Genomic DNA, 26,222 nt, shown 5'->3' on the forward strand with positions numbered 1-26,222 from the left:
CAATGAGATAAATCTCAATAATGGAATAAAAGAAAAAAATACGAGTATCTCAAAAGATGGAGAAAAAAACATTTGCCAAAATTCAACATCCTTTCCTGATAAAACTCTCCACGAACTGGGTGAAGACAATAAGTACCGTAACACGGTGTCACAGGTGAAAGCCCGCAGCCATGTCACGCTCCGGGTGAGACGCCGAAGCCTGCTCTGCTCGGGTCAGGAACCGGGTCGGGGTGACCCTTCTCCCCGCTGCTGTGTGACGTCACCCCGGGAGTCCTAGTGAGGGGGCACAGGTAAGAGGATGAAGTGGCATGGAAAACGGAAAGGGGCGGGTGCAGTGATCTCTGTGCAGATGAAGTCATCTTATATGTAAAAAAACCCTACGATCCCACCAAAAGACCTCAGATTAAAAAAGTTCAATGAAGTTGAAGGATACAAAATCAAGAAACAAAGAGTCAATTGTGTGCTTGCATGCTTCAAACACACTAACTGAGACAAAATCAGTTCTCTTCATGATGATATCAAAACCAATGACACACTAGAAAATAAATTTAACCAACATAATGATCTGTACAATGAACACTATAAGACACTGATGAAAGAAATTAAAGTGTAGAGAAATAAATGGAGATATATCCCATATCCATGGACTGTGAAGATTTAAAAAAAAATTTTGTTGGTTTATTAGAGTGATATTGGTTAATAAAATTATGTAGGTTTCAGGTGTACAATTCTCTAATCCATCACCTGTATATTATATTGTGTGCTCACCACCCAAGGTCAAGTCTCCTTCAGCCACCATTTATCCCCCTTTCACCCCCTTCTACCCACCGCACCCTCCCATCTGGTCATCACCATACTGCTGTCTGTGTCTATGAGTTTTTTTGGTTTTTGTTTAATCCCTTTACCTTTTTCACACTTCACATTTCTTTTTCATAATACTCTAAGTTAAAGGTCAGCAAATATTATTATTCTACTTAGAGGCTAATGGATTATTATTTTTACAATTTAGAAGACACTGAATACACACTATACTTAATTTTAGAAGAAAGTTTTTAACACTTTGATTTAATTATGCAGTTGAAATGGCAAGATTTAAAGGGGAAATTCATATATTTACTTGCAAATACTCACCTGCTATTACATTTGGAATTGGGGGATGGCTAAGGAAGTTTAATACATTTTGGGGCCTTTGCAGATCTGTAAAAAAAGGTGTTAAACAGCAAACCTCTAAAGGAACCTTTTATTTTACGCTCTATGGCAGCAATTTTCACCCCACAGCACACTAATTACTAAAATTCTGCAGCACACCAAAACATGTATTTTTTGCTGATCTGACCAAAAAATAGGTATAGTTTTGATTCATTCACAATGATTGGGCAGATATTGTTGTTGGCTGTTGTCTTTTTTTTTTTTTACTTGAAAATCTAAGGGAAAGAGGTCAGTGCCCCTAACTAGATAGTCAGGTATTGCATATTTTAAAAATTCTTGCAGAGCTCTAGTTGAAACTCAGTACTCTATGGGATAAGCTCTAGTTAACACCAGTGTACTCTGAATATGGGGAAAATGGTTCTTAAATTCTGGGTTTCAGCTAAGATACCCCTCAAGCCCAAGTTCTTCCTGAGCCCTAAGATCTGGAAGCTTTGGGACTGTTACATCAATTCCACAAGGAAGTCTCCAGATCGAGGTGGCTTTAATACCTTTGTCGTTTAGTAAGCTTGAAATGCTTCAAGATTAAGAAATCAAAGCTAAAAACAACCAATCACAAACAGGCGATTTAGGCTTTCCCAAATAAGGCAACCACTTCAGCTACGGCCAAATGATTGCTTTGCTTCGCTTCTGCCTCTTTATGAAGTTCCTCCCCCAGCTCCTGTCCTGGAGGGCTCCCAGCCATTTCTGGTTTGGCACTGCCTGATTCCGATCAGTTGTTGCTCAAATAAATTCTTACAATTTTTACTGTGCCTCAGTTTATTTTTAGCAGCATGAAGACAAATTTCATAGACTTGCTCTTCAGTGCCTTTTTTTTCCTTGAATAATTTCTATTTTAACAGAAAAGTTGGGTATTTTTCTGCCCCACACCCCACAATTTCTCAAATCCTGATTGTTCAGCCTTTGTCTTCCTGGCTGCTTTTCCCTTTCCACTTAAAATAGTTATAAAGTGTTGTTTTGTTCACTATGTGCATTATACTCTTTTATGCCCAACTAAAAATATGCAAAACTGGAATGAATATGTGTGTGTGTATATATATATATATAATTTTTTCCCCTTGGAGCTATGAATGGCAAAATCTTTCTGGAAAGCCAACGGGCAAGACGTAATAAAGTCTTACAAGTATGTATTGACTTTGAGGGCTTTTACTTCTAAGCAACCAACCCAAGGGAGGGAGCAGGTAAGAGCACAAAGATGCATGCATGCATGTTCAAGGGTGTGCAAACTCCTGTTTGTAACATAAATGTGAACTAAAACATGTAACTTCAGGGGAGTTAGGTGGTTTCCTGCAGTTTTTGTAACTTGGCAAATGATTTATCTTCAACTTTTTAGAAATTAACTTCTGTTTTCTACAATGAGTATGAATTATTGATACTTAAAAGTAAATATGAGGGGGACTCAAAAACAGGAATTTATATGAAATTGTCTATTTATTACACGTTTAAACTCCAGTCACCTTCAAAGTACTCTCCATTTGATGCAATACACCTATCGAGACATTTTTTCCACTGCTCAAAAGTTTTTGAACCCTGGCTGGTGCGGCTCAGTGGATTGAGTCCCCAGTTTGACTCTCAATCAGGCCACATGCCTGGGTTGTGGGCCAGGTCCCCAGTAGAGGTGTGCGTGATATGCAACCACACATTGATGTTTCTCTCCTTTTTTCCTTGCCTTCCCCTCTCTCTAAAAATAAATAAAATCTTAAAAAAACAGGTTTTGAACTTGTTGATTTTGATATCTCTTAGTGCTTCTGCCATTTTTTGTTTCACCTCTTCCACATTGGCAAAATGTTTCCCCATGAGAAACAACAAAAAAGGATGCCTGGGACAATGCTGGATGAATAGGGAGGGTGGGGTACAGGAGTCATGCCAGTTTTTGGTCAAAAACTGCTGAACACTCAGCATGGTGTGGACAGGTGCGCTCATAAATCACCCATCATGAAATGGGCCAATGCACTGAAAGAATCTTCCAAACAAAATTCACTCAGGCTGAACGCAGCCTCTCACAACAACACCAGCTGGTACACTGATGCAGATGGGTTCCTAGAACACTCACTGAGCAGGGGAAGCCTGTACTACAAGGAGCCTGCCCTCCAGAAGATAATTCCATATTTTGGGGGGTGTCTCCCAACATATCCTGTTGGCTAATATGTTAATTTACTTATTTCTTTTGTACATGTACCCATGACTCAGAATCACTAATACTTTAGTTTATTCTGAAAAATCATCAACCCATGAAATTACTTAGCTACTACAATTGTTATTGAAATGTGGTTAAGACTAGATATGTTCTCCCAAAATAGATTCCAACTGATGAGGGAAAAAAACCCCCACCATACCAAGATAAAATAATTACAAGTGACAGAAATACCATTTTTTATCATTGTTTCTGAAGTTCGGAAATGACAAATATGTCCTCAGAATTTCCAAATAGTTGCTTTGTGTTTTAATTTATGAAGAGCCGGAGAAACAAGGTACTACAGCAAACACTTTTAATAAGAATACAAAATTCACACCAGAGGCACATTCTGGGGAATGTTAAGTGAACTATCACAAGTAGTAATTCTGCTGGAAGAATAAAATAAGGCTCTCTGAGAGTACAAATATACAGGAGGGAATGATTTAAAATAGGTTTATGATTTACAATCACATTACATTTGTAGTAAGCACTGAAAACAGGCATATTATTTAAAAAGCCAGCTAAAGGCATTTGAACATATATAACAAATCTTACAGTCCACAAAGTTCATGTCTAACAGTAATTTTAAGTACTTCATTTCAACACAAGAGAAATGAACAGGTGAAGAAATACCTCTCAAAATATTAATTTATGTCTATGACAAAAATCAGGAGAACGTCTATTTAAACAGGATTACATTACTGACTGAGCCACACAGTGGACACGCCAACCACGCAGCACAGAACCAACAGTGCTCAGCAGCTAGGACAGCGGGCCCTCCCCACCCCCTCCTTGCCCCGCCACGCTGCCCACGCTGCCTTCCCGTCACGAAGATGAACGAAACTCCCCCGTCTTCCCATCTCGTGAGAGGAATGAAGAAAAACCAAACAGTATATTCAAAAGCTGATCTCCCCTTAAACCGTACACGTGGTTCAGCAAACACAAAGAAACCCAACGCGAACACACAGCGCTCCTTCCCGAGGAAGGAGCAGACAGGTCAAACATTATCTGAAAGGGGCTTCCTTGCGAATTATGTACACTGGTTGAATGAGAATTACTGCATAAGAGAAGGCACGTATCTGTGATTTAAGGCTTACCCGGTATTGTTACATGTGGAAGTCAGTGAAGTCTGTCTAGGGATTCACACCTGTCAAAATGAGTTTTACCCCAAAACTAGCTTTCTGAGCACAGATTTCTACTCTAGAAATCATCGAGAATTTCTATTTCCGAGGCTGCCTGTCCAAAAAATTCTCTTAAGCAGGTTTCATTATGAATCAAAAGACTGCTGACATAACCAACCTATGACTTTGGATGATGCATATTCATAAGCTCGAAAGCCTCACAGAAATGACAGTGTGATTCCTGCGTCTTAAAAAAAAAGTCTAAACAAAATTACAAAGGTACAGATTAATTTTTAAAAAGGTATTCGCCAAAACTCCACAAGCCAATCAGTCAGTCATTAGAGTGGCTACCTAGGTGTGGACGATGCAGGAACCCCAAATAATTTCACTCTGCAAAATAGTTTCCTTTTTCTTTAAGATAATACATGAAAATGAATCTCTTAAAGATGTTTAATACATTCTTATATAAAATATCTGATGTTGATACAAATCATGTAAACCTCCCTTTGGAAAAGTTACAACTGGCCCTCATTCCCAGGACCAAGAACTGTGAATTTTTATCTGGTCAGTGCAAATCTACATTAGGTGTTTTCAAACTACAGAAATAGCCGTCAACCCTTACAATACAAAAGGACTTCTCAAAAAGGAAAATTACTGTGTTCAGATTATAGAAACTATGTTTACATTAAAGCCACCCGCCTTCCCATCAGATTTAACAGTTCAATTGTTAAAGTAGGAAAAAGGGAAAAATTAAAGCTGTTTGTGCGAGAATCTCTACAACAGTTTTTGCCCCATTTCTCTTCTCCCAACTCTGCTTAATTAGGCTTGTTTAGAAATATACCAATGTGACTTTCTTTTTTTTGTTTGTTTGTTTCCAGGAGTGAGTTTACTGTTCTTCAAGCCAAGACGGGGCATCCACTCCAGGCGTTTTCAATTTGATGTGGAACTGTTTAAGGGTCTGTTCGAGCTGTTTCTGATTCCCAGCGAAGTAAGCGGCGATGGCATTGTGGAAAAGGACCAGCTGGTTGTGCAACACTTTGACCTGTGAACGGGGCAGGACACGAGACCAAGCATTAGCACCGATGACAATGAAACAGAAGGTGAGCTATCACAGGTCTTAAATAGCGCCTCTCTCCTCAGGAAAAGCTGTTTTAATAACGCAAAGTAGTTCACACACAGCAACTGTACATGGTTTTGCAGGGTCGCTGAACCTTCGATCTTTAATGACTTTTAATTTCCCTGAAGGGGACAGGTCAGCTTAAGAAGCTAAACATGCGCAGGCACACCTTGTTTTACTGTGGCCAGCCCCACCGCACTTCCCAGACGTGGGGTTTCGTGCAGGCTGAAAGCAACACCCCGCACCTGCTTTACTGTGGTGGTGGTGTGCAACCGCACCCGCAGTACCTGAGGCGCGCCGGACTCTGTGAACCGTTGTCAAGCATTACCGAGAGCATTAATTAAAAATACCATTAAAGGCCCTGCCAAACTAAGAATATTCAAAACCAAATATTGAAGAGGAAGCATTACATAAGTAACTATATGATATAAGCCCTATACCAAGTATGGGCATCATTAAGGCTAAACTTTACGTAAAACTGGACAACTCAGATGTTTTTCAACACTGAGGTTCACTGCAAAGAATCGAGTGAGTGGCAGGAAGTGTTGCCAGAAAGCCAATTTATTTAAGGTTCACATGACTCTCAGTTGTTTTCAAACACATATTACTTGTAATGGTATCAGAAGTATGTTTTAACCAAGTAATACTACCTCTACACTTTCTTAAAGGAATCATCAAAGCATCACAAAGATTTCTAAATAGAGTTTTTTCCCCAGAGATCTTATTTATAACTGCAAAATGTTCAAGAGTAGAAAGTATAAAACACACTCTGATTTACCCATCCAACGAAATATTCATTAAAACTGAGCTTTAATAATTTTTAATGATGTACGAATGCCTGATGGATGATGCTAAGTGAAAAAACAGGACATAACACTTTACATATGATATGACACCTGTATTTACTATCTTATACACATAAACATGCATAGTCTCTTTAGCCATTTCTTTATCCATCTACCTCTATAAAGAAAACAACACAACATACTTACACTGGATAGTTTTGATTTGCCAAGTCTTTATTTTTAAAATTAAAACAGTATAAAAATGACATGTGATACAGTTTGTGTCAAGCACTGTTCTGGGATATGAGAATCCCAGCATAATGAAGGCACTCGGCAGCAGAAAATGATAATTAACATGGTTCACGGGCAGCAGAAATGCACTGGCCTAACTTAAGCAAGAAAAGCAGAAGGAACAGCGCAGGCACTGGTGGCGAGACCGGGGCTCCCCAGACGGGCAGGAGAGCATTAGGACTGGAGCGCTCTGCCGGCCCTGCCCTCTGGCTCTGAGATGTGGAGGGTATTTTAAGGGACGGCGGGACTCCACCTAGGGACACTTATTAAGGAAACGGGATAATCACAGGAGAAGCGGGTTCCTAGGTGGCAATTTAGAAGATGAGTGAAGTATTATTCTATTATAATAGTGGATGGTTACAATACTGGACCCAGGAAATCACCCCAAAGTCCACACTCTTGGGGACTGTTCTTAAAAGCCCAGGACACCAAACCAAGATGTGATACCTAACCTAAGTACCGTCTCAGCCTCTCCCAGGTTGGGATCCTAAGCTGGTCAGTCCTGAATTTCCAGACCCACACTAGGGAGGTGATCTGCCTGGTGAGACCCCCTGCCTTTCCCTAAGGGTAAGTGTTCTCGCCTGAAACAGTCCACTCTTAACTTCTTAGTCCCAAACTCTTTCTGCCTACAAAAACCTCCCATTCTGTACAACACACTGGGGTGCCCTTCTAGTTGCTAGATGGGACGCTGCCTGATTCAGGAACTGCTTAGTCAGGCCCATTAGATCTCTGAATACGAACAGTTAATTTTGTTTCTTTACAAAACAAAAGTGAGGCTGGCCATGCAATGTTAGAAAATGAGGACTGATAAGCAAGCGCTTGCCCTCCTGGGCCACTGCCTCCAACTCGCGAGGATGCCCAGCCCGGCCTCCTTGGGGGCGAAAGCCCACAGAGAGCGAGCGCTGGCCAATCCAGCCGTGCCGGCACCGGCAGGCACCCACCCACCTGACCCACACGGTTGCGGCAAACGGTCAGTCACTGTTGTTCTAGGCCACTGAGTTTTGGTGTTTCAATTATGAAGCAAAAGGTAAAGGGTACATCTATGAAAAAGGTTAAGAATGCAGTTTCCTAGCAACAAAGAAGGTTTTAGACAACACTGTGAGGAGGAAAATCAAAAGGGAGAGGACAGGCCTGGAGAGGGAAAAGGCTGAGTTGGGTGATAAAGTAAATGAGCAAAAACAACCATGTACCTGGAGAAGGTAGAAGCTGGGGTGGCTGTGATCCGTGAGAGAAATTAGGAGAGAAAGCAGCGGAGGACCGAGATTCAAATAAGGGAGGCGAGGCTGCTACAGGCCAGCCCCCAGGTCTAACTGCAGTGCTGGAGTAAATGTAACAGCCTCTTTGAAAACTTTTACTTCCAACTTCCTTGGAAGACCTGTGTGAGGCACAGTCTGCAACTGGTCACAGCCTCCCTACGTCTGGACTCGGTACTCACCTAGGTCATTAGAAAGATATCCCCCTAGTTACTAGTACCCTTCCTTTACAGAAAGGACCAGAAAGAGCTGCGGAATCAGGAGGCATGTGTGTGTGCCTATCTTAGTTGTACCACTTTCTCGTGGCTTTGTGATGCCAGGCACGGTTACCTCTCACCTCACTGGCCAAGGTCTGTATCTGCGCATCAGCGATGCATTACTAACTGAGTGCGTGGTGCTGTTGCAGGGGCTACAGGAAACAAGATCCGGCCCGGCACCCTGTCTGACACAGACAGCACTCATTCCATTTCAGGGGAATCTAAGTTTACCTAGGTGACACTCAAATCTTTAAACACTGACTTTTCTTAGTGAAATAAAGTTTCATATATTTAGATCCACTGATTTGAAATTTGTAAGAAGACTGTAATATTGTGATTTATAGTAAGGAAAACAGACTTGATCTCCGTACTCATTCTTGGAATATAGCTCCTAAAATCCTTGTAATTTCTAAATGATAAGAGGATGGGAACATCTTTTGTTATACTTGGTCTCTTGCCCTATTTCTGAAACAACTCCAGAGCTATAAAGGTGAAAGTATTTTTGTTGTTCATAAAAAGCCCTTTCAACCATACCGCACTTTAGGTTAATGAGATTTTTGGAAAGCCCCTGGATAACCACAGGATGGGGGCTGGTTGCCCAGGGAACTAAATTGTGATCAGGAGACAGGAATGTTCACCTCCACCGCCCAAACCTCTGGGGAGGCGAGAGGCGCTACAGGCTGAACTAATTACCAATGGACAATGACTTAATCAATCATGCCTGTGGAACGAAGACGCCATACAATTCCCTGAAGTCCAGGGTTTGGAGAGCTTCTGGGCTGGTGATGCAGCCGCATGCAGGGAGGGTGGTATGCCCCAAACGCCCGGGGGGCAGCAGCTCTCGTGATCAGCACCCCTCCAGACCTGGCCCTATGCGCCTCTTCATCTGGCTGTTTATTTTCATCCTTTACTATCTGTAATAGACTGGTAATCTACTAAGGAAACTGTTTTCCTGAGTTCTGTGAGCCACTCTGGCACATGACTGACTCTGAGGAGGGGACTGTGGGACCTTTGATTTACAGCCAGTTGGCCAGGAGAACAAGTGACAACTTGGTCTTTCTTTGGGTCTAAGGAGGTGATGGTGGTGGGGGTCTGTGGTGTCAGAGCTGAAGTGAGCTGCAGGACACCTGGCAGGCATCCGGAGAATCAGAGAGCGGATTGGTCAGTGTGGGAAAACACCCACACATCACACATCTAGTGTCAGAAGTGTCTGAGAAGGGTTGTGTGGAAGAAGAAATACAGAGTTATTTCCTTTTCAAAGACAGAACCTGTGCAAAGGTGAGGTTCACCTAGCATGGTAAAAAAGGGACAGATGTGGAAGAGGGGAAAAGTGGATCTTCCAGGCATACCCACAGAAATGCTGCACAGGTAACTGTATTTCTGAGGCTGAACGGAGCCCAGGACAGCAGCCTGGGCTGGACAGGCACACCGAGAGTCGGTGCACGTGCAGATGCTGTTCGAACGCACATGGTCAGATACGTCCTCACGAGAGTGGACGGACGGAAAAGGGATCAGGGGCTGAGTCACGGAAAGTGAACCTTGATCCTTACACCGCACATCTCCAGAATTCAGCTTGAAATAGACCAAAGGCCTAAATGTCAAAGCTAGAAGCTATAGAAGTTCTAGAAAAACACCTAAAAAAAAATCTTAATGATCTTGGGTTTGGCAAAGATTACTAAATAGCACACACAAAACATAAACTGTAAAAAGAAAACATTAATAAATTGGATTTTATCAAAATTAAAACATTTTTCTCTTCAAAAGACACATAAAAATGAAAGGGGAAGCCATATATTTGCTGGGAGACAATATTTGCAAAATACGTATTGGACAAAGAACCTGATGCTATAATATATAAAGAATTCTTGCCCTGGCTAGTGTGGCTCAGTGGATTGAGTGCTGGTTTGTGAACCAAAGGGTTGCTGGTTCAATTCCCAGTCAGGGCACATGCCTGGATTGTAGGCCAGGTCCCCAGTGCGGGGATGTGCAAGAGGCAACCACACACTGATGTTTCTCTTCCCCTCCTTTTCCCTCCCTTTCCGTCTCTCTAAAAATAAAACAAAATCTTAAAACAAAACAAAACAAAATTATTAAAAAAAAAAAGAATTCTTAAAATGGAATATGATGAAAAAGATTAAAATGGGGAAAAGATCTGAGCAGGCATTTCACCAAAGAAAATATACGATGGCAAAGAAGCACACGAAAACACGGATACTTGACATCATTAATTACTATTGAAATTCTTAGTAAGACCACAACAAAACGCCGCTGACACACCCGCCAGAATGGTTACAATTAACGACTGACCATGCCTTATTTGTGAGGATGGGAACAAATGGATCTCTTACAAACTGATGGTGGAAATGTAAAATGGTACAACTGTCTTGGAAAAGCTTGCCAGTTTCTTCCAAAGTTAAACATGAACCTATTATTCCCACATGTACGTGTACATGCAACCCAGGTATTCTACCCCCAGCTCCTGACCTGAGAGGAATGAATGAATGTGTATGTCCACACAAGCACCTGTACATGAATGTTCATAGGAGCTTTGGAAACAATTCAAATGTCTATCAACAGGGGAATAAACAGCGGCATTTCCATTCAATGCAATATTACACAGCAATAAAAAGAAATAAACTAGTGACACGCACCACATGAATGAATCGCAAAACGTTATGCTCAGTGAAAAAACCCAGAAGACAAAGATAAACTGTTTAATTCCATTTATATAAAATTTAGAATGTGCAAACTAGTGTATAGTAACAGAAGCAAATCAGTGGTTGCCTCGTAATGAGGACTTGAATTACAAAGAGGCTGGAGAAAACTTTCAGGTGTGATGAACACACAGCTAGTTTTGGTGGTGGTTTCACAGGTGTCTGTATGCATCACAACTCGCCATATTGTGCACCTTAACTACATGCAGCTGGCTACTCAGGCCAATGATACTTCAATAAAGCTATGGGAAAAAAACAACGATGCTTAGAAAACTGGTTATCTACCACCTGGAGAGAAAACTGGATTCCTAATTCACAGAATATGAACGTAACTAACCAGCTCCAGGTGGATTTGGAATTGTGAAAAACAAAATATCTAAAACTTTCAGAACATATAACCAAAAATCCAACAACCTTGGGTTTGAAAAGATTTCTTAAGTAGGACACAAAGGGCACTAACAAATAAAAGATACCTTAAACTCCTTAAAAACAACCAGACAAACCAACAGAAGTGTGGGCGAAGGAATGAACTGGTATTTTATGCTGGAAGAAATACATGTGGTCAATAAATAGCGAGGGAAATAAAAGTGAAGAACACACAAAAGAATACCATTTTACTCACTTTGCCCGGAGAGACTGTGGATCAAAGGGAACTTGTGTACACTGTGGTGGAATGAAACGGTGCATCCACATTGGGAAACAATGTGGCTTTGTTTTACAAAGCTGGGCACTCAGAGTGCCCTATGAGGCACGGTTAGGAACAGTGCAAATGTCCTTTAACAGCAGAATGGATAAACACAATGTCAGGGGTGGGAGAGGTGAAGGGGTGGGTTAGGGAAGGACTAGGAAGATAGTGACATTATTGGGAATGTTCAAGTTCTTGGTTTGGGTGATGGGGTCACAGGTTTTCATTAGATTATTTGCTTTATAGCTGAAATCTGCATTATATATGTTATTTTCTATGTATATCAAGTGTTATTTTTTAAGAAGATAAAGAAAAAAATAATGAAGTTATGATTCATTTCAGATACAGTGCTAAAAATAAGACTATATATATATGAGTTAACAGATATAAAAGTGAAGATAAATTAGAAAGTTTCAAATAATTTTTTGATTCTAATCCTTTCTATAGGCATAAATCGACTGTCTACCATCATGAAATTCACCTTTGCTCATAGTGTCTAAAGTAACGGACCACGGAGAATTGCAAACAACTCGGATCTGTCACCACGGAGAATTGCAAACAACTCGGATCTGTCCCTAAAACACAATGTTACAATCCTCATGAGCTCGTATGTGGTGCATTTTGAATTTTTGCAAACTACACCTAAAATTTCCTTCTCTAAAAATGACATTTTTGGGATCAGAAACAAAGCAAATTTATTACAAGTAAACCATTTATTAATTATGTCCGCTGGTTAGATCATCTTTTTCTTTGTCTCGTTAGAGGCTCTTGTTAGCTGCAGAAGAAAGCTCACACAGCTGAGGCAGAATGAAAGATCCAGGAAAACGAGGTTCATTCCCATTTCTACCCCAAGTTCATTACATGAACTCTCTTTTCACTTGCATAATGAAAAAACTGAATTAAGATAATTTTTATGGTTCCTTTCTACTAAAATTTTCTGAGAAAAATAATTGCTTCCTAAATAGAGGCACACATGTATATCTGGAAACTCAAAGAAAAACATTATTCCTACTTATTTTTAAGGATAGAAACTAGCTCCTCTTTTAGAGATTAAATTCAACTCAAAGTTTATGTCCCACCATTAATTCATCACTCTTCCCTATTCAGAGGTATTTTTAAAAAGACTTTCACACTAATAGCCTACCTGCATCATGAAGCAATTCTCCACCTTGCTCTATTATTACTTGGCCTTTCTTGTTTCCCTATTTTGGACGACCCTCGGCTCTTCTACAGAATTACAGGAGCTTTTGTATAGTTAGTGTGAAATTCAAATTTTCACAAATAGGTTCTAGCCAATTACTTTATTACTCTTTGGGTCACACAAATTTTTTAATTGAATTTTCGTCTTGAAAACGTTTTAGAATCAGAGGAGACAATAAAAGGATTCGATTGAGGTACCCGATCTCCAGAGAGCTGTTACAACAGCCTAGCAAATCAGAGCCAGAGAGGAAGTGGGAGGAGCAGCAGACAATCGTCAGCTGAGCCTACAAATGTCAACACAGGTCCGGTCCCTTCTCCCTGGGGTGGCTGACAAACCCAACACGGAGACACACCTCTTCTCGTGGCTGAGGAAGACGTGGTAACGCATTAACAAAACCTCAAACAGGGTGCATTACCTGTGTTCAAAACAGTCCCCCACCCCCAATGAAACTTAATCCACGGGAAACCAAGGAAAGAGGGTGCTTTTAGGACCGACTTCTAGTTTTCACAACAAAATGATACAATACCCATTTTCACAAAAACATTCCCCCAGTAACTGTGAGAAGGTTGATGTGTAAAGCTTTTAAAAGTATACACAGCACTTCAGAGCGGTTCCCATGAGCAGAGGGAGCCTTGGAGGATTCACAGGTTTTTAGTTTTAATTATGGAAATAAAGATAAAATTTCACTGTCACTTTAATCTCAGAAGCTCTTTTACACCAAAACAGATACCTTACCTCACTTTCCTATCAGCGCTAACTATGTAAGTGTTGGTTGTCCCAGCCCAAGTTTCAGTTTTGGTGTGTGTCTTCAAAATCAGACACAAATCTAAACAAGAGTGATATTGACTCTTTTATCCAATCAAACCACTACTAAATAAAAAATAAAGGGAAATTAAAATAAACTAATAAACCAATTTTCAATGTGACTATACTTTCTAAATGAAATTAATTAAAAACATCAAAAAATAATAAATTTTTTGCTTTTCTAGTTATTTTTGATTAACCAATTTACAGTATAGTATGTATTCATACAATGTTTTCAGTGCAGTTCAGACTGATATGCTACATGGAATCCTCATAATGTTTTGGTTATTAAACAAACAAATCATTCCTAATGAAAGGAAAGAATTAAGTAGTATTGGAGAAGCAGTTACCATTTTAAAGGTAACTAAATTTTGCAATCCTGGTAATTGCTGTGCTGTTGTCGCTGTATAGAAGCAGTTTTAACAAGACTTAAAAGCATTACTTTAAGTTACTTGGCGTGTTTATCAGGTGTACTTTGCTAGGCTGTTTGGTCTGGTAAAGGTCAGTCTGGGAAAGATCCCGGCTTCTCAAACAGAACCGGCCGAAGGCGAGAGGAAGAAAGTGAGGTGGGGGAAAGGTCAAACCTACTTTTAGGAGATGGGGCAAAAAGCCAAAATGTTTGAGGAAATATTTTAGGGTCATTACAGTTTTTAAATTTGCTTGTGTATTTATATGAACAGATCATGAAAAGTGATGAGCTTCCAGAATCAAAGTAGCAGCAGCTTTTGGGTAGACTGTTGTTTGCTATGCTGGGTGGCACCAACTTTGTGAGGCACTTTCTGTGTCACAGGTAATAAGTCACCTTCACATCTACTCTGTACAGGCTTTTATTCTTACTGCTTCTCAGCCTTTTGGCTAAGATCAAGTGTATTCTCTCCACGTTACAGTTAAAAAAAAGCAGACTCATAAAGTTGAGTAACTTGCCTCACTGCATTAGAAAGCTAGGGTGCAGAGCGGCTGGGATTTGGGGAACTCGGGGAATGTCTTATTCCAAGACTGGCCCGTGTTCTTTCATTCACCTATTCTAACCTGCCTCCACTCATAAGGCAATAGCATTTGGGAAAGCTTTTAAACAAAGTTTAAAACAAACAAAAGGAGATATCCCAGAGCTCTTAAAAGAAGGGTAGAAATGTAAAAAAGATATACTTTAACCTTCTTCCTAATTTTGTCTCTGGCCCTGAAGTTGCATTTAGAAACATCCTCAGGACAAGGATCTAACACAAGAGCTGGAGAAGATGAAAGAAACAGAAGTTAATTCTTTCTAAAATCAGGAAGATTAATGCAGTCTTAAATTTTTCACAATTACAGAGCAAGAAAAAGTCTTCAATGACCTATTTAGTGGTATATGTCCTAAGTTAGAAGAGATTTAAAGTGGTTACAAGGATAAATAAAATACAACAGAAAGACAAGAGGTTTAAAATAGGAGCAATAGGAGATAGAGGTAACAATTCCATCCTGCAGAAGCAGGATGACGACAAATTTGACAAATTTTCAGAACCTAACATCAGAAACAATTACGGTAATTTAGAAATACACTAAATCACTGTGAACTCAATTACAAAGAACTTTCGTAAAGATCTGCCAGACAATGAGCAACCCAGATCAGACATAAGCAAAACCACTACAGCAACATCTGGTGAATGACCCAAAATCTAGCATACAATACTTTAATTGTTAAAGGGCACAACAAACTTTGAAGCTGGGGTTTAAAGCAGAATCTGGGTAAGAGGAATTTAAGAGCAGGACTGACAGGGGATGCCAAGTGGATCACACCGAAAAGTGCTCTCCTGTCTACACAGCCTGTATCAATAGAAGATAAATGCCATTTACAAAGCTACTGCCTGAACAACGTGAAGAGAAGTATTACTTTGTAGGCAGCAAATTCATTAAAATCAACTCCCTCCCAATCAAATTTATATTACATATCTCCTTATCAGAGATACTGAAGTAATTGAGAAAAAGAGGCAATTTCTAGTTAAAACTTATTAGTTATAATATGTTTATAGTTGTTAAGTTCTGCAAATTAATTATTGGTTCTCCCCAAAATTTGATAAAGTAGGGGTGTATACTACATGTACAACAATATTGGGGTAGTAGCCATGAGAAAAAGCTAGAATACAGTCATTCTTTAGTAAGATGTCTCCAACCACTAATATGTAAAGTATTACACTCCTCTCTTTACCCCCAACTATTTAAAAATGTATAATTATGTGCTTTCTCTGGCCAACATCGATCGTTTAGAGAGCTTTCTCCATACACGCACCACTCAGAGATCAGCGTCTGCGAATCCATTTACTGCGAGAAGGGGACGCCCCGCAGACGCGCCGGGGGAGCTCACCCCCGGGGAAGACGCGGACCAGCAGGCGCTCCGGCACAGCATGGTGTGTGCTGTAAGTGGAGGAGGCCCTGGGCACCAGAGTAATACACAGGGGAAGAAAGAAACTTCCTAGTTGCCAGAGGAAATATTAAGAAAGATAAATCATTCATGTTAGCATGGGAGCTCCTAGTTCAAAATTAACTGGAGTCAGAAGAGAAGAGGAGAAACTGGGCGTTCCCTGTCACCAGTCAGGTGGCCCTGTCCTCACCGGCTTTTAGACACTGGCCAACAGGGGCATATGGTTAAACCAGTGGTCTATTCGCACTCATCCTTCCATTCACAGATAGTTTTCTTTCACAACTATGGTTTTCTGTATTATAGCTTGGAAAACTAATTCTTATTTTAAGACCAAGAACCCTATCTCATACAACCTACAACATTCTGATCCTACGCACCTAACAACTGTTTATAAACTTAATGGGAAAGCTTTGTTAAAATTTATGATAAAGCCATTATTGTTCTTGAAGAAATCCATAAACAGTAATACTATACTCTGGTTTAGGATGAGAACAGAAAATTTAACCAAGTTTACGGGATCATTTAAACATATGATCCAGTTTCTTCAAGAATTTTTTTTTCTGGCCTTTACCCACCAATGCTCACGTTACTCAGGCTTGTGTGATCCTGCTTAAGTCAACTGCCCCTGGCCCAGCAGCAGCTACTTCCAGCCCGCACTCATGTGTCTCTTCATCAAATTCCGTTCTTCTTTTTCATGCTTAACTCGTCATTTCATGTACAACACATTTTACTAAATGTTCTCCATTAGACTGTAAGCTGCTTGTCAGCAGGAAGGTTGTCACAGAACTTTTATACAATCTTTTTTAGGATTAGGCATTATAATATAAACCCTAAACAAGCACCTTAAAAAACCTGTTGAATATTAGAAAAGCATCTTTTGAAAACTTAAAGACAGAAATAATGACAGAAAATCAGAATGTTATAAGGTTTAAGAGCAATAAAGGATAAACTTTGTTATCAAATGACTTTTTTAATCTCAAAAAGCAATGTGTAGATGAGTCATGGAAGGAATATATAAACACATATATTTAACATTAGAGTGCTGAGTCATTACTGAGACAACTTTAAGGAAAGGTTAAAAAGAACAATGAAAAGTCAAATTCTTAAACACTGCCAGTGTCTTCTGAGATCTTATTCAGAAACACTAATTAAAGGTTCTACTTTTAAGTAAATTGAAGAGACTGTAACTACTAAGAACTAAAAAAAGCACCGTCATGCCACTGTCGCTAAAACCAGTGCAGATTATCAGTGATCCGTTCACGTTTCACAGTGGTCACTTAAAAACTCTGCTTTACTGCAAAGCCTGGCAAACTGACTTGGGTGGTACCCAAGGTTGGCAAAATCAGTGAAACCTGGACCGGAGGAGGACACAGACATCAACTATGTTGTAGAACAGATACATCACAGCAGTGACCGTTAGGAAGTAAACTTTTATCAGGGAATCCTATTCACCCAAAGTGAAAGGACAGAACAACCCCCTCCCCTCTTAACAGATACAATGAAACAATGAAACCCAAACCTTTCCCTCCAAAGGAGTTAATCACTTCTGACCAAAAAGAATCAGAAAACACAAGTACCTTATCACTGCCAATAAAAGGGAACCAAGTCAAACCTGTAAAAACAGCAATCCGTGATTATAAAACTCTCTCTCCCTCATACATGGCTGAGACTGCAATTACCGAAATGACTCTGCATAACTGTGGCTTGGTGGTGCTCATTTCAAAGCCAACCCACAGCTCACAACATCCCGCTGCATGGTTTATAAACAGACAGTTAATTTCTGCTTGTTAACTAAAGAGAGAAAGGAGGCAATGCGAACCACGGGCAAATTTTCCTCCTCTACGTGAGTTTAGAAAAATTTTTAAGAGCTGCACACCAAACCATTAACAGCAGCAAACATGGTACCATACATGAAAATATTTTCTGACATAAATTAAAAGTACTATATCATGCCATTTAGAATCTGTTACTTAAGAACGGAGGAAACTTTTTTGCGCACTTTTTTTTGCCCAAATTTTTGAGGGAAAAATAAGGATACACATTATACATGGGTAAAATGATTACATACCATGGGTATCATATGGACATAATAATCCCATGTATGAGCACAAAAATGTGGGAGCGCATTATACATAGCAATATGTGGTAACTGTTTTTCTGTTCTCTCTAACCCATAATTGATCAGCTCATTTTAAAGCTAAGAGGAAAATTATAGGCTATATAAACAAATATTAGACTATGTTTGAAAATAGAAATATAAATTCTCATTTTGAAAAAAGATAGGGCACATTATATAAAAAAACAAAAATTTTCCAGTTGTCCTTATCTTCCTTTCTTTTTAGAGTTAAATCTTATTCTTTGAATAGGTTAGAATCAAAATTTAAAGGATATAAAAAGTATATAATGTGAAGTCTCATTTTCACTCCTGTCTCCAACTACTCTCTTCCCCTTATAGGTCACCAATTTTAATTAGTTAATTCTTTTGGTTTTCCTTTATGCCAGCACAAGAACACATAATTACACATCCTTATTTTCTCCCTTTCTTATACAAATGGTACTGTACCATGTACACTGCTCTGCACCTTGCTCTTGGTATTTAATATTATGTTCTGAGGACCTTTCTCTCAATAACATTAGTTTTTTGAAACAGCTGCAAAGCATTCCATTATGTAAATGAAGCACAGTTTATTCAACTAGTTCTTTCCTGGTGAACTGCTGGGTTGTTTCTCATCTTTTGATAGTACCAGATGCTGCAACGAATACCCACGCACATACGTCATTTTCTTCCTTACGTAGGCCCTAACTGACCATGGCAGCTTCATCACAGCTGTTCTCCCCAGTCCTCAGGCTGTGGCCTCACTGACCATCAGCTGGCTTTCGCATACTCCAGCAATTTTCAACTGGTGCACCACAAGAATTTTTAAAACACACAATACCTGACTATTTAGTCAGAGGCATGGATCTCTTTTCCCTTAGATGTCAAATTAAAAAAAAATGACAGCAGCCTACACAACAACAGATGTCCGATGTGAATGAATCAAAAATTATACCTATCTTTTTTGGTCAGGTCGGCAAAAAATATATTCCTGGTGTGCCGCGGAACTCTAGTAATTAGTGTATGTGTGCTATGGGATGGAAAAGATTGAAAATCACGGGCGTACCCTATTCCTTCTACTTAAAATCTCCTCCTCGTACACACCTTTAGTTAATTCCTTCCCATTCCTTTGGGTCTAAGCCCCAATTTCTTCCTCTAGCCAGCCTTCCACCATCCCCCTGGCCGACTGCCCCCATCCTCACAGGATGCTTTATCTTCCCTTCACAACACATCAAACTTGCATTTTGTAATTATTTGGTTAATGCCTATTTCTCTTACTTGAGTATAAGCTCTTTGATGGCCAGACCATTATCTTTGTGCTACCCAAATCAGTGACTGGTACATAAAAAGCAACCCATGAATATTTGCTGAATAAAGAAATAAAATAGTAAAGGTGCCAATTATACATCAGCCTGTTCTCAGTATTTTACACGGTATTCATTTTACCTTTAAAGTACCTCTTGACACCTTTAGTCCACTCCATTCCCACTACCCTTACCCGAGCTCTCCTCATCTCACCTAAACCACTATATTCACTCTTGGGTTCTACTGCCATCTACGCTCCATACTGCAGTCCTATCAGTTGCCAAGAATTCGTTCAATGGCTCTCCACAGGGACTCAAACGGGCTTTTCCGGAACGTGGTCAGCAAGGCCTGCACAGTCCGGCCCCTGCTTACTCCCCAGTCTTCTCTCCATGCTCTAGTCACACTCATTCACTCTGTGAACATGCCGCCCTGCCGCTCAGCCCACCTCAGCCAGAGGGCTGTTACACGTGCTGCTCTTTCCACCCGGAATACTCTCTGTTCTCCCCTTTACCTAGTAGATACTCAACATTCCTTTCTCAGGGAAGCCCGCCCTGAGCACTCCTAACCAGCGATGGGCCTCTACTTGAAAGCACTGGTCACAACCAGAATTACATACGTTTGGGGGTATGATTTGATCAATGTCCTACTTTTTGCTAGCCTACAAGCTCTTTGAGAGTAGAATTTGTTTTTTACTTTGCTCACTGGGTATCACCAATATCCAGACCACTTCTTTGGTGCGGCCAGAACTAAAGTTTTGCCACCCCAAAATACATCTTTTGGGATATTGTTTTCAGGCTGGTTACTAAGAAACAAAAGACTCAGAAAGAAATGTTGACCCTCCCCTCACCTGACTAAAGAAATTCAGGCGGAAAACCCTGCTTTATCTTAACGGGGAGCATGACCTTAACATCGCAACACAAACTAAATGTGGCCGAGGGAGGGCCCCGCAGAGCTTGCTTGTTGGAATTCCCTCCGTGTCCCACTGTTTCCGAGTGGCCCAGGTAAAACTTCTTTCACCACACGTTTGCTCCTTCTCATCTACCTGTAAACTACCTGCTTTGCCTTTGAAATCCCAGACCTCTGGCCCCCATCTCCTTTGTCCAAAACGGCCTATAAACCTCTACCGCGCAATGCCCTTGGGCCTCATATTCTTACGACACCCTGCACATGCATCCGTAATAAATTTTGGACATTTTCTCCTGTTACTCTGTATCACGTTAATTTAATTAGAACAGCCAGAAGAACCCAGAAGACAGGAGGAAATTATTTTCCCCCCAACACTGGCACACGGTATATACCTGAAAAAAAGGTTTGTTAAATGAATGGGAAAAAGAACAATAAAAACATAAAATTATATTGATTACATGATGAAATACCCTGAGGAATTAAGTCTGGAAGTAAAGTTACATGGGTAAGGCAATGTTTCACAGGACCCAAATGTAGGTAATTATATCTGGAACAGTGTCGAGGCTGCTTATTATACTTACCCATATCAATCCATAAATGTTTATTACTATTACTATTATTATTTATTTATACCCTAAATTGCCTTGTTAAATCTTTGACACAGAGTTTTCTTTTTTTTTTTTCTAATACACTAATAACCCTGGAAAGAGATTTACTACCTCCGAGTTAAAGTACAGAAACCGGAAACATTAATCTTAGATTACTGTTTTCATATTCTACGTGATTCCAAGCCATATAAAAGTTGTTTAAAAAAATAAACATGCGTTGCTCACAATAATCTGCACATTTTTCTCTAACTTTTTGTTTCTTCTTTCTATGCAGACAGTACACAGTGCAGACAACAGAAGCCTCTCTGAGAGTATGCTTGGCCCTCACTAAAGAAAGCAGACAGTGAGGTGATCAGGACTCGCCCCCCCTCCCATGCTAGCTGACTCTCACTCACTTCCACCTCTCTTGCTTGCCTTCAGGGCACCTCTAATTCTGGAGGAAATGCAAACAAGCATTTGCTAAACGACTACTATACATTTAACACCACTGCTAGGCATCACGAGCGCCGTAAAAGAAGGCCTGGTACCTAGTCTCACCAAGTACCAAGTCTACAAAACAGAAACGTCTATTTTTTTCTCTTTACTGAAGAAGCCTGTGTTGTGTTTTGTAATTTGAAAGGAACAATCAAAGACAAATAAACTGACTTAATCCACAAGACAGCTCAAGTTACATTATTTAAGGTCTAGAAAAAGGGAAATACTGATGAAAGGACAAACATTAGAAGAGCCTAATTAACTCTGTCCTTAATGCTATGCAACTCAAAGCTGTTTAATAAACAAGAGGGTATCGGATATTAATAAGGGTTGTTCAGGTTAAAGACAAACACAGTATAACACAGGGATGGGTGACTAGAGAGCACAGATTGTAAACAGTAGAAGAATTCAATGTTTTCCACTAAGAATAAAACTATTTCTAAAAATAGAACTCTAACAAATGCAGGTATGTGCACCTATCACTCAGCATTAACGCATGCACATACACAGGGCTGTCTGTATTTTACAAACCTATTCCCTTTGTTTTGCCAGGAAAGGAAAGTTAGGTTAACTGCATATAAACACCTCGCTTTTCTAAAACATAGCAAAGAATCTACTTTTCAATCCCTCGCAAAAATGTTTAAAAAGTTTTAAGGACAAAACAAACAAAAACGTTCTCACAATGTTTGGCCACTAAAATTATTATAATAGCCATAGGATGGGCCCTAGTCTTTCGCTCAATGACTGTTTGCTTCTCCTGCGTGGACCTCCTCAGTCGTCTGCTTCTCCGGCATCTCGTTTCCCAAGAGAGGTGTTGCTGTGGGAAGCCACCCCAACGGCCATGGTCTGAGAGCCAGGAGAGATCCCCGACGCCTCCGCCAGAAAGCTGCAAAAACAGCTTTTAAAAATAGCAGTAACCTTTACGACACCATCAAGTCACAAAACACACTCACTGATCTTCCAGATTATCTTTGTTTAAAAAAATTCAATATACAATATTTAAGAAACAGAAAGAATATATGGACTTTTGTTAAAATTTAAGTGCTAAGCAGATTACTAGGCGACTGACTAAGGTACAAATTTGGCTGTAGTTTAACAAAAGAACAAAAACCCCCAGACTTCTGGAATTTCCAACTGCCACGAAAGCAGACACGGACGACAGACAGTTCGGCTTGCTCTGTCCTGCCTTCAGAGCCATAAACAATTTTTTAAAAGGGTAAAAAAAAGTTGCTCAACAAAAACAAGAAAAAAACAAGAGTTTTCTTACAGATCCGTCTTCATCCAAACTATAGTTATTTACTGCTTAAAATAACAGAGACCAACATTACCTCTTTACAGTTTTGAAGAATAAAAAAGATAAAAAGATTTGAGTTTCTTTATAGATTCTGTTTTAGACATACCTGATTATTGAGTTCAAAATGAAACTTAGCTGGATAACAACTGTAGAAAGTTAAAAACAAAGAATATCTCCAAGGCTACCTAAGAACATAAAATCCTTGAGAATAAAGGCAATTTTATTTTCTTGTTTTGTAGTAAGAAAGGTCACAAAGATGTGACAAGGACACTGTTTTCAAAGCCACGACTTCTAAACCTCTATCTCTGGGGCCTTCGCCCTGCTCATCTCAACTCCAAACCCCCATCACTGACTTCCCACCAGCGGTTTCCACTTGAACACTTGTCATCCTCTCCAACTAAACACGGGGACACAGAACAAATTCCCAGTCCTCCTCCCTCCCAACCTTAGAGCCAATCCAGAGCCCTAGGTTGGTTTCCCAGTCCCTGTCATGCAGTCTTGACGTCACCATCTCCTTTCCCTTCTGCAGCTACTGAAACGAAGGCTGTTAGGAGGGTTGAGTGAGAGGATAAACGTCAAATGCATAGTAGCGGACCCATAGAGTGGCTTCCCCGGTTCATGTCTGAATCTGGAGCTTTCCTGCCAAGTTTCACCGACAGTTACAGCAAGAGAAGTAGCAGCCAACGGCCAGTTTATCCCTGTGTACTCTGCTCACTTTTACTTACTCTGGCAAAACCCATATAAGCATAGCTGGTTTAAAGGTAATGATTCTTTCAAAATAACTTTCCCTTCTTTCTAAAAAGACAACACAACCTTTCATAGAAATTGTCTAAACTACAGAAAAATTTATAGAAAACAAAAATTACCTATAATTTCACTATCCAGAGAACAGCACACAATACCATTAGATCCCAATGGAATGCAATTACCATTTTATAAATTTCCTAAAACTATGTTCTCTGTTTGCAGAGGTTGTGAACCCCCAAATTCTTTTCCTTCAAATTAGGTTTGGATAGAGTCCCAAAAATTCTAGCACACTGTCTAGTGCAAATCCATTATAGATAGGGCAGTACGTAAAAAATATTTTCCTATTTAAAGTACACATCTAATCTAAGTATTGATGCCGTCTTACCCATTAAAATGTTGCTCGTGTAACTGGCCCACACGTGGACAGATACACGAACGGCGAACATGGTGCTATCTCCTGCGCTCAGCTGACGGAAGCTAACAGGCCACTCTGGGCCCTTGTGTGAACGATGCCGAGCAACCTGTCTGATAACTCTGCTGCAGCTGCCTTTACTGCCACTGTAATGTGTTCACACGAATATTTTCCACCCACTGTAGCTAAAAAAGGGGGAGTGACAGTGCTGGACTTAGCAGGTCTCAAGGCAACTTTATCATTCTGAAGCTTTGGTGGTAAGCAGCAGAGTTTTTGAGGAAATGTTAAGGCAAACAGGAAGCTAGCAACAGACAATTGGAACCGAGGAAAAATTCTGAGAGGGTACCTGAAAGAAAGCAGAGTTGAAGGCCCATCATGACTTTGGAGGATGTGAAAGGCACGGGAAGGGGACCGCGAATGTGCCAAGACCCCCATCTCTACAGGACTGAACCTCACTTGCCCTGCACCGTGCTCACTACTGACTCTCATTTCCGGAACTGCAATCCCCCTCACAAAATTGAGACTGCGTGTAATGGAAAAAACGTTAAAATGGGAACCTCTACTGTACTGCAACCGAAACTCACGAGCCTATTATTCTATGAGTCCATCTCCGAGTGAAGCCCACAGCAGGCCTGTCTCAGCCCTCACTGTCCTCGTCCTTAGACGTATTCATGTTACGTGGCGATAATGTGAAACACTGACTGCTTGGTTAATTCCTCCAGGTCAACTAAAGTCCTAAGCTGAACTTTTTAGTCTATCAGTTAAGGTGAAGAATGGTCTTCTCTTCCTGAAATCTGTACTTACCATTAATAAAAAGGTTTCAAAATATCCAGAGCAGAATCACTATATAACTTTTAAAACAACACCAATACCACTTTGAAGATCAACAGCTGAACATCAAGTATTTTGTGCCAATTGTTATATGTGAAAGACTGTGATAGTAGAGTTGATGATGACTGTTATGACAGAAAGGTAAATATACTTTTGTAGTTCTGTAAACTCAAACACTTATTATAGAGGAAATTCCATTTTGCAACTGTAATGAGGAGAGTTAATGGAAACAAAAAACTTTCTATTTCACTCTTTAGGGAGACTTAAGTCCACAGGAAGATCTCAGAAGTAAAGAATAAAGTCACCTTATTTTCTTCTAGAAATTTCAACTTGATAGAAACATCATTGCGCATTTTGTCGTATTTCTCCTTATGTGCTTGGAACAGATGCTGTGACTGCTCGATCTTTGGCAGAGTGTTTGCATCACGGGGTCCGAGATTCAATTCCTCCAAATCAGTGCGATAGGCATCATATTCAATCCTGGAAAGGAGAGAATAAGTGAAGCACACTACAAAACAGAGTGAAGTAAGTTCAAGAGGTGAGCTAGAAATACATGGTAGTCTCGTATTATGCCTTAATAGATGATAATTCTCATACACACTCATACTTCATGCCTTTAACATGATGCATTTCTTTAACACAAAGAACTATTTATATAAGCATGGAGGGAAACAAGTTGCTCCTTAAATTCATTAACTATTCCTCCCCAAATACAGTATTAACCGACAAGTAAACTTTTCAAAAAGTAAAGACCAGTTAAAAAAATAGGTGTCAAAACCTAGTGATCACAAGAACTGTAGTAATCAATCCCCCACGTGAACTGGTTAATACTGATAAGGCAAAGCAGGTGAGGACAGACTTGAAAATGACACACTTGGATGAATGGATAAAGGGGAGTTATACTGAGGGTCAGCAGTCCTTAAAGTACTGTCTAGGTCAGCAATGCACAACAGAAATACAATGCAAGCCACATATGTAACTTAAAGTTTTCTAGTAGTCACATTAATAGAAATTAATTTAACCCATTTTTAATAACATATTTTATCAAAAAATCTAAAACATTATCCTCACAACATATGATAAATGTAAAAAATTGTTAATAAACTACTTTACTTTGGGAGGAATATACTGAGTCTTTGAAATCCTTTGTGTATTTTACACTTTCATCACCACTCAATTCAGCCAACAGTGCTCAGCAGATACACATGGCCAGTGGCTACTGTGTGAGACAGCACAACTCTGGATGGAGTTCCATAACAACAGTGTTCAGAACGTGACATGGAATCTATTACACAGTGTTCACACCCTGTGTTTCCTGAGACTCCCCTCCCTAATATTCTCCCACCACTGACTGAAATAGTTAACACGATCTTGCTTATTCAACAGTGACTTACCCAGCAGTCTCAATTACTCAGTACTCAGCTAAGAAAAAGCAAAGTGACCTGTAGCTTAGTCAAAATCAGCACCACTAAATTTATGCCCCCAAACTAATGCTCTTTATTCAAATCTCTACAGTACAAGCCTCATCTCCTATTCTGAGAATTC

At 40.0% G+C, this 26,222-nt stretch overlaps 1 protein-coding gene across 3 annotated transcripts in view; it reads right to left on the reverse strand.

Moving 5' to 3' along the window:
• Nucleotides 1–3,681: 3,681 nt before the first annotated feature.
• Nucleotides 3,682–26,222, reverse strand: part of ARFIP1 (ADP ribosylation factor interacting protein 1) — a 79,578-nt gene continuing 57,037 nt past the window's right edge. For all 3 annotated transcript variants that reach the window (XM_045831656.1, XM_045831657.1, XM_045831655.1), the window contains 2 exons: nt 24,983–25,157; nt 3,682–5,545 (listed from right to left, as the gene is read on the reverse strand). In XM_045831656.1, the coding sequence (XP_045687612.1) occupies nt 5,390–5,545; nt 24,983–25,157 (331 nt within the window). In that variant the 3' untranslated portion in view covers nt 3,682–5,389. The remainder of the gene's footprint in view (nt 5,546–24,982; nt 25,158–26,222) is intronic.

This window comes from Phyllostomus hastatus, unplaced genomic scaffold (assembly GCF_019186645.2).
Source record: "Phyllostomus hastatus isolate PE091 unplaced genomic scaffold, TTU_PhHast_1.1 phas_contig_159, whole genome shotgun sequence".
In the NCBI taxonomy this organism is placed as follows: Eukaryota; Metazoa; Chordata; class Mammalia; order Chiroptera; family Phyllostomidae; genus Phyllostomus; species Phyllostomus hastatus.